At 35.6% G+C, this 14,257-nt stretch overlaps 3 protein-coding genes across 4 annotated transcripts in view; 1 reads left to right on the top strand and 2 right to left on the bottom strand.

Annotated features, from left to right (window-relative positions):
• The first annotated feature begins 2,385 nt into the window (after positions 1 to 2,385).
• On the top strand, positions 2,386 to 8,076 carry LOC111385594. Of its 2 annotated transcripts, none has more exons than XM_023010003.1 (6): positions 2,386 to 3,022; positions 5,099 to 5,290; positions 5,425 to 5,664; positions 6,078 to 6,295; positions 6,767 to 7,021; positions 7,565 to 8,076. In XM_023010003.1, exons 1-6 carry the CDS (start codon positions 2,635 to 2,637, stop codon positions 7,880 to 7,882), a joined length of 1,611 nt encoding a protein of 536 aa, XP_022865771.1. In that variant the 5' UTR covers positions 2,386 to 2,634; the 3' UTR covers positions 7,883 to 8,076. The 2 variants fall into 2 exon arrangements, with proteins under 2 accessions (XP_022865771.1, XP_022865770.1); XM_023010002.1 differs by lacking the exon at positions 2,386 to 3,022 and adding an exon at positions 3,443 to 4,077.
• A 927-nt stretch (positions 8,077 to 9,003) lies between these two features.
• On the bottom strand, positions 9,004 to 11,379 carry LOC111385595 (adenylate kinase isoenzyme 6 homolog). The gene is made up of 3 exons (XM_023010004.1): positions 11,040 to 11,379; positions 9,649 to 9,794; positions 9,004 to 9,519 (listed from the first exon to the last, which is right to left on the bottom strand). The coding sequence occupies exons 1-3, from the start codon at positions 11,250 to 11,252 to the stop codon at positions 9,333 to 9,335; spliced, it is 546 nt and encodes a 181-aa protein (XP_022865772.1). The 5' UTR covers positions 11,253 to 11,379; the 3' UTR covers positions 9,004 to 9,332.
• Positions 11,380 to 11,669: 290 nt separating this feature from the next.
• LOC111385599 (exonuclease V, chloroplastic-like) overlaps positions 11,670 to 14,257 on the bottom strand; it is a 5,264-nt gene continuing 2,676 nt past the window's right edge. The window contains exons 2-7 of the mRNA XM_023010005.1: positions 14,104 to 14,208; positions 13,686 to 13,807; positions 12,788 to 12,937; positions 12,557 to 12,710; positions 12,198 to 12,274; positions 11,670 to 12,096 (exon numbers count right to left, since the gene is read on the bottom strand). Coding sequence (XP_022865773.1) covers positions 12,093 to 12,096; positions 12,198 to 12,274; positions 12,557 to 12,710; positions 12,788 to 12,937; positions 13,686 to 13,807; positions 14,104 to 14,208 — 612 coding nt within the window. The 3' untranslated portion in view covers positions 11,670 to 12,092. The remainder of the gene's footprint in view (positions 12,097 to 12,197; positions 12,275 to 12,556; positions 12,711 to 12,787; positions 12,938 to 13,685; positions 13,808 to 14,103; positions 14,209 to 14,257) is intronic.

Genomic DNA, 14,257 nt, shown 5'->3' with positions numbered 1-14,257 from the left:
TCTCCAACTATTACTCATTTACAATTGTCAAGCAAAATTAATGTTAACAAACCATAACACGGTAGATACAATAAAAATATCTCATAGAGTAATGCAATCATCACCGCACTCTATAAATGGGTATCCTAGCACTTTACTTTCATCCCTTTCTTACTGGATCAATATACTGTATACATATATCTCATCCGTGGAATAAACTTGTTATGAAAACATGTACAAATAGCTCCAGAAGACGGTGAATTTTGACCAAAATATTTTCCAGTCAACATAAGCATCTTAATCAAAGGAATTCTTACATGAATATGGATCATCGGTATAAAGACCATATAAATCATTAATAACATCAAGGAACACTTTATAGCTCAATTCACGCAACAAGAAAAAAGAATTAAAGACCCAATTCATCTCAAGAATTAAAGATGGCTGGGCCGACGACTGTCACACGAAGCAATTGCTAGATTTCGAGCTTTGAGGAAATCCGGTTTCGAGAATTTGGGGACACCAACACCATGTTTCTTATTTCATTTCCTTCCAAATGCTTTTTTTTTTCTCATTGAATCCACATCAGCATTTTCTACTTACCTTGTAAAACATCTGGCAAACCAACCTCTATGTTTAGCTTTATTCTTTATTTAAAAATTACCTGTCTCTAATTCATTTTCACTACCTTCTCAATTTTTAATAGAGGGGAAAAAAAAACTATTATTTTAACCTATCACTTGACACTTTAATATTTTCGTCCCGTTTGATTATCATTTTTATTAAAATAATTTTTTTTAACCATATATTTTTCATTAAAATAATATTACATATAAATAATTTTTTTTTATTTTTCAACTACACATTCTCTATCAATTTACTATTTTAAAATTCATTTTTTCATAAAAATAGATGTCAAACACCCTCTTTATTTGTTTAATTTGTTGGTATTGATAATTTTATAATAATAAAAAGACTATATAACTTCAAATTTGCTGCTCAGCCTCTGTCACATGCCCTTGTTTGTGTTTAACATTTCCCATATAACTTTAGTTAAATTTTTGAACATATTATTGGAAGTTATAATGACAATTGCTTAGAGACTATTTAGCTTATGACTTTCACGCACCAATCGTCGTAGCACGTGTCGTGATCAAAACTTAATTGTCAAAATGACTTTTGAAAAACTTTTTGACAATTAAGTATTAACTTTTGCATTATTGCAACGTAGTCAGTTACATGAATATATCAAACATTGTGTCAATAAATGCTTAATGAAAAATATATCAAATTCTTTTTACCAAACGTGGTGTTATAAATGTAGAAATGGATTTATATCATGTAACAAAAGTTTATGGCTATTGTAACATAATGAAGAAACATAAGTTAGTAATCATAATATCATGTCCATATAAAAAATTTGAAGAAAAAAATTGAAATTCATTATGAAAATGTCAAGTATACGCAAACTATAGCGACCAAGCATTTTCCCTTTGGTCCCTTCTGACCCATCAAGTTCTTTCTCGAGGTTTTGGACCATGGAGATTTATTTGTCATCAAGTCTTTGGCTTTTTTAGCTTTTGTTTGACTCTCATTAATTTTTATTATAATGAGGGGGAATAGAATTTTTTTGAAAAATGAATGACGTGTCGTGATCAAAACTTAATTGTCAAAATGACTTTTGAAAAACTTTTTGACAATTAAGTATTAACTTTTGCATTATTGCAAAGTAGTCAGTTACATGAATATATCAAACATTGTGTCACTAAATGCTTAATGAAAAAGATATCAAATTCTTTTTACCAAACGTGGTGTTATAAATGTAGAAATGGATTTATATCATGTAACAAAAGTTTATGGCTATTGTAACATAATGAAGAAACATAAGTTAGTAATCATAATATCATGTCCATATAAAAAAATTAAAGAAAAAAATTGAAATTCATTATGAAAATGTCATGTATACGCAAACTATAGCGACCAAGCATTTTCCCTTTGGTCCCTTCTGACCCATCGAGTTCTTTCTCGAGGTTTTGGACCATGGAGATTTATTTGTCATCAAGTCTTTGGCTTTTTTAGCTCCTGTTTGGCTCTCATTAATTTTTATTATAATGAGGGGGAATAGAGTTTTTTTGAAAAATGGATAAAATCGAGTAATAAGAAATATTAAAAAAAAAAATAATTCCAAAATCTTACTGCAGTAATGGTGCAAAAAACTGGAAGTAGCAGGCAACAGCAGTTAACCCCCGTGCACGACTGGCCCCTACCACGACGCAACTACCGCTGTCGCTACCTTCACGGCACTGACTTCACCCTCCTCGATGTGGCGAAATCTCTGCCCTTCATTTTTTTTCATCTAATCCTTTTCCTACCTACCACCCTTACTTTTTCCAGAATTGCAATTTGGACTCTAAAAAATTATCAAGTACACCCATGTTCATCCATGGCGGCTCATGTATATTTATACATTATGAGTATCAAAAATCAATAATGTCAACATTCAGAACCTTCCTGTCGGTTTCATGCGTATAGAATTATATATACAAACATATACTTGTACATTGTATGTATATGGGATGCATTTTTTATACTGAAAAAGCTTGAAAATTACTCCATTGTGGAATTTTCGGTTGAATTCTGTGGAAAACTTTGCTGATGTCTGAGTTTAACGAGTCCACGGAATATACGAATCTGTTTGATGAGGACGTGGGGAAAAATCGGTACAGTCACAGTTTCACTGCCGTGGACAGGGGAGCTAAATCGGCATCGGCGGCGGAGGGTGTTGGGAGTGGGGATTGGAGGTATCAGGCGGTGGAGTTTGCAAAGGGGGCGGCGGAGATGAGTGTGCAGTTTGGGAAGGGAGTTAGGGACGTAGTGAAGCAGAGTATTTTGAGAGAAGATTCTGTGATTGTGAGGAAGTTGAAAGGACCGTGCGAGAGAATTTGCGGGAAATTGGGGTTTCTGAACGAGTATTTGCCAGAAGATCGCGATCCGTTACATTCATGGAGTGTGATCATCTGTGTTTGGGTTCTTGCTCTTGCAGGTAATTTCTTCATAAATTTCTGTATTATTGATAAATCTGATGTTTTGTATGTAGAAGTCTTTATTGAAATTTGTATGGTTAAACATAGCGGACAGAAAATTTTAATTTAATTTGATTAGATTTTATGGGGGCTTAGTTGTTTGAAAGAATTAATTAAATCGAGTAATAAGAAATATTAAAAAATAAATAAATAATTCCAAAATCTTACTGCAGTAATGGTGCAAAAAACTGGAAGTAGCAGACAACAGCCGTTACCCCCCGTGCACGACTGGCCCCTACCACGACGCAACTACCGCTGTCACTACCTTCACCGCACTGACTTCACCCTCCTCGATGTGGCGAAATCTCTGCCCTTCATTTTTTTTCATCTAATCCTTTTCCTACCTACCACCCTTACTTTTTCCAGAATTGCAATTTGGACTCTAAAAAATTATCAAGTACACCCATGTTCATCCATGGCGGCTCATGTATATTTATACATTATGAGTATCAAAAATCAATAATGTCAACATTCAGAACCTTCCTGTCGGTTTCATGCGTATAGAATTATATATACAAACATATACTTGTACATTGTATGTATATGGGATGCATTTTTTATACTGAAAAAGCTTGAAAATTACTCCATTGTGGAATTTTCGGTTGAATTCTGTGGAAAACTTTGCTGATGTCTGAGTTTAACGAGTCCACGGAATATACGAATCTGTTTGATGAGGACGTGGGGAAAAATCGGTACAGTCACAGTTTCACTGCCGTGGACAGGGGAGCTAAATCGGCATCGGCGGCGGAGGGTGTTGGGAGTGGGGATTGGAGGTATCAGGCGGTGGAGTTTGCAAAGGGGGCGGCGGAGATGAGTGTGCAGTTTGGGAAGGGAGTTAGGGACGTAGTGAAGCAGAGTATTTTGAGAGAAGATTCTGTGATTGTGAGGAAGTTGAAAGGACCGTGCGAGAGAATTTGCGGGAAATTGGGGTTTCTGAACGAGTATTTGCCAGAAGATCGCGATCCGTTACATTCATGGAGTGTGATAATCTGTGTTTGGGTTCTTGCTCTTGCAGGTAATTTCTTCATAAATTTCTGTATTATTGATAAATTCTGATGTTTTGTATTTAGAAGTTCGCGTTTGATGGTTTGCAATTAAGGGATTTAAACTTTGATTTCAATTTTTATTATTTTTTTATTTTTTAAATCTGGAACTCCAATTTGGTTCTGCCGAACATAGTGCTAGTTTTTTCGCAATTTCAAATAATTGAATGATATTTTATTGAATTCTGATTTAATATATTTGTGCTGATTCATCATTGTATCATACTATGTGTCAACTCTTTCAAAGGAAAGGATTATGCCGATGCTAGAAAAGGATTATGCACGAACATATTTTCCACTCGTGTTGCAAAATAATTTTAACTTTAGAACTTGTGTGAAACTAGAACCAAGTATTGCTAGCTTGATAGTGCGGAAATCCAAATAAAGAACGAACGGCAAAAATTTTGTTGATGGTTTATGATCGGTTGTTCTAAATACCATAAAACTGTTTTGAATATGCAAGCTACTATGCTGAGAGTACCATTTATTGGTTACATGAGTCATTCAGTAGGAACTAAGTTTGCACGCTCCAGTTTAGCTTTTCTTTTCCTTCTTTTTATGCGGGGTTTCACGGCGTTTCCGAAATATTTGTAAATTCAAAGTATGAGATGTCCAGCTGTTCAGAAGCTTGGGAAATGATGAGATATTTTCATTGATCACCGTAGATGTTGAACTTTGGGCGGCGATTTTATATTGTTACTTGCTAAATTCAGAATCTTGTTTACTGGGCTAAGGGTTCTTATAAATTCTTAACTTCCCATCTCTGCTCCGGGCATTGATGCATTGTAAAATTAGGAGCAATGCTACAGTTTTCTATATTATTTCACATGTTTGGCCACAAATAGTGTGTCCACATAATTTATTCTGTGATTGTCAATCATACATTTATACATATATTCTATCTTTGTTCCGTACAATATTTTGCATATATATTACGCTTTTGAATTTCATTTGCATACACTTCGCTTACTGACTGAGTAAACATATCTGCAGTATTGATTGTGAATACTGATCATGATACTACAACTTCTCTGGTTAAGAAAATTAAGATCCATCCTCCTAGCGCTAGCCTTATATTGCTTCCATGCGGTAGACGCTTAGCTTACCAGGAGCAAGGAGTTCCAGCTGAGCAAGCTAGATTTTCCATGATTGTTCCTCATCCTTTTCTTTTATCCAGGCTTGCAGGTATCTTGATATTCAGCACTTTTTTTTTTTTTTTTGAAAAACTTAATCAAGAAAATAATGGGTGAAAGCTGTTTTTGTTAAATTTCTCCAAAGATCTCTTCATTTTTTTTCTGGAATTCTACTTCTGAAACTAGGAATTCCTGGCCTCAAGCATTCCCTTCTGCAAAACTTTGGTGTTCGGATGGTGACATATGACCTACCTGGATTTGGGGAAAGTGATCCTCATCCTGATAGGAACCTTGAGACATCGGCTCTGGATATATTACACTTATCCTATGCTTTGAATATTACTGACAAGTTCTGGGTGGTTGGATACTCTGATGGAAGCATGCATGCATGGGCTGCCCTTCGATACATTCCTGATAGGCTTGCAGGTAGAACAGTTTCTAAACTACATTTTCAATTGATTGTCTTTATGTTTCTATATTCTTGGTTTTTTCTGTGCTGCATTTGTCTAAAGGATATTTTTCTTTCTATCGAAGATTTTGCTGTCTTTGGAGCATCTTGAATGTGAAATGTTAAACCAACGGGGAACACCTTGAATTGCTGGGGTTTGTAGCTATTTGAAACTAATCATTTTCGGGAAAACATCAAAGATATGTACATGAAAGAGTATATTCTCTTCAGAGAAACCTTAGCTAGGTCAGAGCACAATGCAGTGATGTTGTGAATAGATTGGAATGGTTGTGATGGTTCTAAATTATTGGACACAGACCATGGAAAGGCTCATGTTTTCCCATATTTCATAGAGCATCTGTTTCTGAATTAATTTTTATTGAATTTGTAGGTGCTATCATGGTTGCTCCAATGGTCAATCCATATGAATTGAGAATGACCAAGGAAGAAAGACGGAGAATCTGGGGAAAATGGACAATAAAGAAGAAATTGAGTTATCAATTAGCTCGGAAGTTCCCTAGATTACTCCCTTACTTCTATAGGAAAAGCTTCCTTTCTGGAAAACATGGCCAGATAGATAGATGGCTTTCATTGTCACTTGGCTCCAGGGTGAGTCGTATTGATTGAAAACAAAATATTGCAGTACATCTTTGCATGTTGGGTAGAGAAGATTGTATGGCACCGTTACTATTAAGGAAGAAAAAGAAGTTAAAATCCTGTTTGTTATGCTATCCAGCTGTCAGGTCTAATATTGTGTGCCACAACAATCACGTGTTTTCAGTCAGCTTGCTATATCACGACTTTGAAATTGTAAAACAATGGTTAAGTACTGATATAACTGTCAACTGATGGGCTATCATAACCAAGATCAGTTTACATTTTGGTTATAAATGCTGATATTGTTGGTTAAGAGTATTGATTGATATAACCAGATAGGTTATCATTACCAAGATCAGTTCACATTTTGGTTTATAAATGCCAATAGTGTTGCTAGTTGCTACAGATAAATTTATTATAAGTATTTCCACTTTTAAGTTAAATCTGAAATTTTCTGATTGAAAACTATGATAAATGGTCTAGGATAGAGCTCTGGTAGAAGGCAAAATGTTTGAAGAGTTCTGGCAGAGAAATGTTGAAGAATCAGTTCGACAGGCCAATGTAAAACCATTTGTCGAGGAAGCTGTCTTGCAGGTTTCTAACTGGGATTTCAGCATCGCAGACCTTAAAGTACCGAATAAACATCAGGGTAAAGGCATTCTTCTTTGGCTCAAATCACTTTACAGTCGGGAAGAAGAAAGATCTAGTGGATTTCTTGGCCCAATACACGTATGGCAGGTTAGTTGACTGTCCAGTCCCTATATATATTTGAGTTTAGTTTCTCAGCGAGATGTCATGTTTTATTTCCTGCATTTTGGATCATCTGTTCGGCTGTTATTGGAATTATGACACATCTTCTCTTGGGATTTATAAAATAAACATATAAGCTTTCTTGCAGATGCAGAATATTGCTAATTGATGCATTGTGAATTTAACAATAATTTTTCGTGTGATATTAGTGCTGAATGAATGTAGCAAGATTCAAGTCTGCTTAAAATCAGATTCATTTATGGGCTTGATCTAAAAATGTAGACCAAGCCTATGGATTTTTATCTAACAGGTGCAGCAAAATCAGCGTCTTGAATCACGAGGAAAAGAAGGGGGGAAAAATAATAATTAAAAAAATCCTTCTGATTAAACTGTCAGAACGTTTCTATCTACATACTCTTCTTTTGATCTTGAGTCAGTCGAAAAGGTTAATTATGATAATTCTTGTCAAAATAAAAACTTCAGTTGTGCTGACAACTTTATTTGCTTCTGCTTTCAAATTCTGTCAAATAGGGAGCCGAAGATCTGGTTGTCCCTCCATCAATGAGCGACTTTGTGCACCGAGTTCTACCAGATAGCATGCTGCATAAGCTTCTATATGAAGGCCATTTCACGTATTTTTTCTTTTGTGATGAATGTCATCGGCATATGTTTACTACCGTTTTTGGAAATCCTCAAGGTCCTCTTCCCCCAAAAGTGGATCAAACTCCCATTGAAGACGTTGAGAAAAATTCAGAGGAAGTAATTTTCAGTGATACTTCAACAGAGGAAGAGCACGTTTCTTGTTTAACCACAGATGTGAAAGAACAACAGACTCATTTTGATGCATAGCACAAGAAATTTGAAATCTTTGTCCTTTGATTGTGTGGACACGAATGGAGCAGTGTTACTGAGATTATAGTAGATAACTTTTGTATAGTGTGAGATCCATTATGAACTCTTGAAAGAAGAAATAGAACAATCCTAGACTTCAATAGCCAACAATGCATTTATTTATACCCAAAATTTTTTTATTTTCCTTCTTAGTCGGTCTAAATAATTGATAATGGAGCAGCGACCAGTCTCAATCCTCGTAAATAGGAGGATTGCGATAATTTTTGTGATATGATAAATTTTTATAGAAGTTTTATTGGGACATTTGGAATTCAATGCATATTAAAAGGTGAGAAGTTAAAATCTTATGTATTAATCATTATACAAATAAATCCCTGTGTACAGGGGAACTATTCACAGGGGAATTACAGACCCCTCACATGGGTCGACCCCAAGCGAGGCAAAAAAAAAAAAAAAAAACCAACCCCACCCATGTGAGACCCTTGTAAAGGGTTTGTAAGAGCTGGGCTTGTACGCCAAGCTCGGTTGTTATTATACTGGCTACTTGTGTATTATTACAGTGTAATTTTTAGCATAAGAAACCAATGCAAGTTTCATCAGGTAAATGAATCTAACTTTTGTAATGTTGGCCAAAACGAGAATATCTGTAGTAGTTGAAACTCTAAAATGTCAAATTTTAGTTATTCTGGCACTGCTGCTTTTGACAATAATTAAGATTCGAGCGAAATTTTAACTAAAATACAGAATTTATTTATTATATATATATTTTTTTTTGTAGAATGAAGCGAAAGCAAACAGAGTCTTGAGTTTCATTCTGGTCTCTGGCACTAGCTCTGAGCATGGCCAGGGTGATGACCTTCTCCTTTGTTTTCTCCCTCTTTTTCTCTTTTCTCATCTGACTGTAAAAGAGGAAGAGGAAAAATAAGGGAAGAGTTAAGCAGCTTTCTAGGAACGGTTTCGTCACGTCTTTATCATGCATAAACAAGCTTCTTCTGATCATTTATTGCGAATATTACCGTACCATTCATTAAGCAGTCATATGTCTAACAAAGTTGTGATGACATATTTCTTCCGTGCATTTCATTTTAATGTAGACGTCATTCAATTTGGTGGTGGACTGATATTAAAATCCTTATTCTTGTTTCTGGTCTTTGAAGTCACTGACACAAACAGCGTTCAACCTCACATTAACGATATACGACTTGGGGAAAAAAAATCTTTCATCACATAATCCGAAGAAGTTTGTACTCCGTACAAAATAAAACTGATGACTATCGCGCCAAAAAAGCATTACCCGCCTCCACTGGTATTTCTTACGTTTGACAAAGGACTAAACAGATTCTTCCAGTCGAATATAACTTCTACAGAGCGAGATCGCAGAACAGACACGAAATTTCCACATTAGGGATAATGGCCCTCGAGTTTCCCATTATCAGTGAAGTTGTGATCAAGATTGGCAGCTCCAACTTCTAACCCAATCGGTCAAAGTGGCCACATTTCTATTCATGTCTTCAATACAGTCACTTTTCAACGCCACCACAATTTCTTCTGGATAATTCCCTTTGGCCTCCTCCAGCAACACTTGAAAGATTTCACATTCGATATTGTTTGTAAGTTTCTGCCCTAAATAACCCCTGTCGCATAGGTAAAAAGGTTATTAAGCAAATAGATTTGACGACAACAGTGGCTAAAACTCAAAAGAATAACCCGAGACAAGATCAAGAATGCAAAACAACCAATTGCAACAATTGCGAGTATATAACCTCTTTGTCAATCTGTCATACAACATAGAGTTTTCGGTTTGAAGCACGACCACACGGTCGAACCAGCGCTCAGGAAAGAAGTCACCTCCATGGTAATCCACGATGTTTCCACCTTCTTCCATCAAATCCTCGAGCTCATCACATACCTGTTCAATTCATACAGTTGGCAACATCCAAAATCAGAAATGAACTCAAGATCAGATATCATTTCCTCTGGCTCAAAATATCTCCCATTCTTTTATGTCTTAAGATTCTTAACATACAAGAAATTAGCCATTCATGCTGTCATGCTTTCATGCAACCAGGTCAGCCACAATAAAAATATAGTTAGCCATATTCATGCTTTCATTCAACAAGGTTGAGCCACCAATTACCAACACTTCACAAGCTCAAACAAATATTGAGAACAGGAAAAAGAAAACCTATTGCAAACATACTCGTATATGGATAACAACAAACTAAGAGCATATTTGGGGTGAGTTATCTTAAAGGTAAGCACCAAAATGCTTCTTTTAGATCTTGTAAAAAGTGATTTTTTTTTTTTTTTTGGTCTCAAGTAGGGGCTTATTTTGTTTGTAGGTGGGTTCAGATTTAGTACTTATCTTTAAGATTAAGCCACCCAAACATGCTCTAAGCTTAATTCTTAATAAATTTGGAGTCGGCAACATGAATCCTTATTTGACATTTTGTCGAAATGTTGTTAGATTTATTTGAAGATCCAAACCAACTAGATGGAAAACACCAGTAATTTCACTGCTCGAACAAGAAGCATATAAGACAACTAATCTGATCAGATCAATCCCGGCTGCAAAAGGACAGGTTTCTCAAGCCGTTTTGTGCTTGTTCATTATAATTCTAAATTTCCGTCGGCCTTTATTAGGACCTAAACCATGGAAAATTAAAAATTCTAATTCAGTTTTGAATTTATTCTGATTCAGTTTTCAATTATAACAACCAAAATCCATGCTGCGAATGCTTTTCTCATTAATGTATACGATAAACTTCTACGAGCTCATATAGCTCAAGTTGAATTAACAATATTCTGGGCCAGAGCAATTCACCAGCTTCAAGCGGCAAATGAGTTCATAACAAAAATGAGATTGTTCAAACTGCTTTATTTTCATTGTTCTAAAGTTTTATAAATTACGGCACCGAATAATCAAAGAGAAATTACTTTAAAAATATGAAAAATGAACTTCTCGAGGTCTAGAACCCCCTTTGCCTGTGAACAAACACCTTCGAAATACACACAAATTATATAAACACAATCAAATTTCCCTTAAAATAAAAGATCCAAACGTTAATATTCTTGCAAAGACCCTACAACCAAGCTCCAGGTTAGAGTAATATAATTTAACGTAACAAATTAACAATTCAATATAAAAACTTACGAGATCTTCATTGATGAGATAACAGTCGAACTGGTCATCCCAGCCGTCGTGGAGGTTCTTCTCCTTGACCAAATCTCCGATATTTATATGGCGTAATTGAATAGACTCCGCCAGAGCTGTCGCCGTCGTGGTCTTACCAGTTCCGGGCGTTCCTGCTATCAATATATTTGGCTTCTCCCTCTTCTTCTTGCTGCCCCAGCCATTCAGAGCCATCTATTCTTCTGCGTATTCTCTAAATTGGTGCGATTTGGCAATGGAGGCTGGGTTTTCTCTTTCCGCATTTTCGCGACTTCAGTAGAAGTTAAAATGGTAAATTACATTCTGGTCCTTTAACTTTCAGTGACCTATCGGCGTCGCTCAACTTCAATTGATTGCAATTGAGTCGCCTATCTTTAATTTTATTGCACAATGAGTCACTCCATTTGATTCCAATTCTTATTAGTTATTAGCCTCACCCAAATTTAGACCATTTTCAATTTGTTAACAAATTAGCTGGGTAACATTACAAAAAGCACACGTATAATCCAAAATAATAAATGTTAATTTCACGGTTAACTTAAATATCAAAGAGATTATAAATACTTAGTTAATTAGTTGTAATCATCATAACCAGCTCGATAAAAATGCATAGAACTTAAATACATAGCTTCATCATTGCTCATTGGACAATACTCTTAACCTATAAAAAAGGCCATTGATATGCTGTCACGTTTTATAATCGGAGAGGATCAGTCACGCTAGGACCGAGACAATCGAGACTCCTACTGAAGGTAGTAGTGGGAAATCTTCCGTTACAAGATGACTTTTTACATAGAAACTTAAGGAAAAAAATTACTGAGTGTTTTTGTCTTTAGCTTGGTCACGCTTGGAGTTCACTGTACATATTGTATTATATTTGCAAGACTCGCATTTCCAACGCTCCTCCATCGGAGCATAACTGGGCTCTCTTTTGCCTAGCCAAAACTCGAGAGAAGACTTGATTTGACCCATAACCCATTCAGAATCATAAGCAAACTCATACTCACCAAGCAAGGATTTATCTTCTTGCCATTCCTATCTGCACCAAATTAATAATCCAAGTCACCCTAGGGCCTAGTCTAGTCTGAAGGAAGAAGGTAAAAGACTTCAGAGTTTCTTTAAATCCCACTTCGAGCTTACCTCAAAATTAGTGAATTATTAGCTCGAGGTAGCTTGCAACAACGACTCCGAAAATAACACACCAGATCGTTTAGAGTCTGAAACAGCAACCAAAAATAGCATAAACATCAATGAACTCTTATTTCTAACACAGACTGAATCCAGCTCTGCATCAGAATATTTGGACAAACTAATGCTTCAAATTTGACACTGTGCTCTCTCTAATTTCATACGAATAAGTTATTCTATTGTGTAAAGGTTGTGAGGTGTGTACACAGAAAGGTCACCCACCGTTACCAGAGTATCAACCATTATCACATGTGCTAAAAAAGTAGGACTCTTGTTTAATGTACTTTTTTTTTTTTCAATGCGATCCTTACCTCTGAAGCAATACCAGATTTTGCCATATTTTCTATAATTTCTGAGGACAACATGTAATTAGGCTTCAGTGAAAAGAAATCAAAAAAAAATTCTACGGGGAATTTATCATCAACTAAACTGTCCCACAGATACTTGTAGCACATCATCTGAAGCCTGCCAAAATGAAGTTTGACAATGAGTTACAAGCACAAAAATAAAGTTTATGCGCTTCAGCAATTTACAGATTATACCTTCCATTCCTTCGTTGAGGTTCCCCCGGAAGTTTTCGTTGCTCACGAGTTTTCGTCTCAACCAATGTTGCGTATCTTTCAGAACCCGTTAGAAGTACTCGAATTTCATCGATTTTTCCTGTCATCCATATGCCTTCCACAAAGCCTACCCTGAAGGTACAAGTTGCAAGTTTATGAGATCATGATACACACACACTAAACCCCACAAAGTTTCTAAATAACACCGTTTAATCTAAATAAATAAAAATTCTTGAAGTGTTATGAAAGATGTTGCACTTCACACAGTTAATTCAACTTGCCTCCGTAGTAATAAGTTTCTTTCTTTCCTCAGAAGTAAAGAATTTTATTAGACAGAAACTCACAATGCCACTCCTATAGGTTAAATTGAAGGATAGGTTTTTGCTTTGTCAAAGTTCACACTCCTAATACAACATAAATCTTGGCGCGACAACAACTATAAAATGAGTGAGTGTGAATCTTCATAATCCTTAACACGAGTCCCGTTGTCTTGCTTACGCTTCATGTATGTCAAACAACGGGAACCCTCTCATCTCTTGATGCACATTCCGCTTTGAAATATTACTCGTATCAAGAAAGTTTTGAGGGGTAATTGTCATCCAATAAAATCTTCACAACTTCAGTCAGGGCAGAGAACCCGTTGCTGTCTCGGCCGTGGTACCGGAAGCTCTGGGGAAGTAGGAATAGCTCATGTGGCAAAATGTAACAGCGAGGTCTTCAAATTTGTGAATGCTCGAAAAGAATTAGTCAATGGCAAAAATTTTATACAACTCAAAACTTTATGGTGATCATTTATTTTTAGCCACAATTGATGCAAAATATAATCATGAATACATCCATTGGGCTGCATATCTAGTTGTTGACAAAATATCAAACTTACACTTTTAACTCGCGTGTCCGTCCCTTAGACATCAGTTGATTTGCACCGACTATAAAATTCAAAAAATTCAGTGCCCAGACTTCTTCATCTGATTTAACTGGCACTTTTTCATTTATAATAAGCTGTCCACATTCACAAGAGAAATCAGACTATATTATCAACGGCAAAAGAATATTAAATGTAGTTCTGCTTTGGCAATATCAAAGGCAAGATGATAATTTCTGCCCCAGAAAACGCAACATTATGAAAACACATTTTGAGCATGTTTGGCTAAGCTCAACATTTGTTTCCAAATACATTCTTCTAATTTTAAGTAAAAATAAGGACATATCTTTTGAAGTAACCTATTTCAAGAAAAAAAATATTTATTTAAACTCAAGATACGAATTATGCAGGATAGGAATTTATAATATAATACCTCTTTTTCAAGTTCGAGATGGCGAGCACTACCTTCTTTAATAGCTTTAGTCATTTTGGGTCCGCCAAAGAGTAGAGAAAACTCCGTTTCCTTTTCACACCAGTCCTAAATCAAACATATATATAAACTCAAAAAAACCTTAAATACAGAAAGA

This window comes from Olea europaea, unplaced genomic scaffold (assembly GCF_002742605.1).
Source record: "Olea europaea var. sylvestris unplaced genomic scaffold, O_europaea_v1 scaffold3216, whole genome shotgun sequence".
Lineage (NCBI taxonomy): Eukaryota > Viridiplantae > Streptophyta > Magnoliopsida > Lamiales > Oleaceae > Olea > Olea europaea.
The sequence above is the reverse complement of the archived record's forward strand: the minus strand, read 5'-3'. Positions and strand labels throughout refer to the sequence as shown.

Excerpts from the sequence above, each read along its gene's own strand:
- LOC111385594 (XM_023010003.1), top strand. The coding sequence starts at position 2,635 with ATGTCTGAGTTTAACGAGTCCACGGAATATACGAATCTGTTTGATGAG. Across the intron at positions 5,291-5,424 it reads TCTTTTATCCAGGCTTGCAG|GAATTCCTGGCCTCAAGCAT; the intron begins GTATCTTGATAT and ends TTCTGAAACTAG. Across the intron at positions 5,665-6,077 it reads CATTCCTGATAGGCTTGCAG|GTGCTATCATGGTTGCTCCA; the intron begins GTAGAACAGTTT and ends TTGAATTTGTAG.
- LOC111385595 (XM_023010004.1), bottom strand. The coding sequence starts at position 11,252 with ATGGCTCTGAATGGCTGGGGCAGCAAGAAGAAGAGGGAGAAGCCAAAT. Across the intron at positions 9,795-11,039 it reads ATCTCATCAATGAAGATCTC|GTATGTGATGAGCTCGAGGA; the intron begins GTAAGTTTTTAT and ends TGAATTGAACAG. Across the intron at positions 9,520-9,648 it reads TATGACAGATTGACAAAGAG|GGGTTATTTAGGGCAGAAAC; the intron begins GTTATATACTCG and ends CCTATGCGACAG.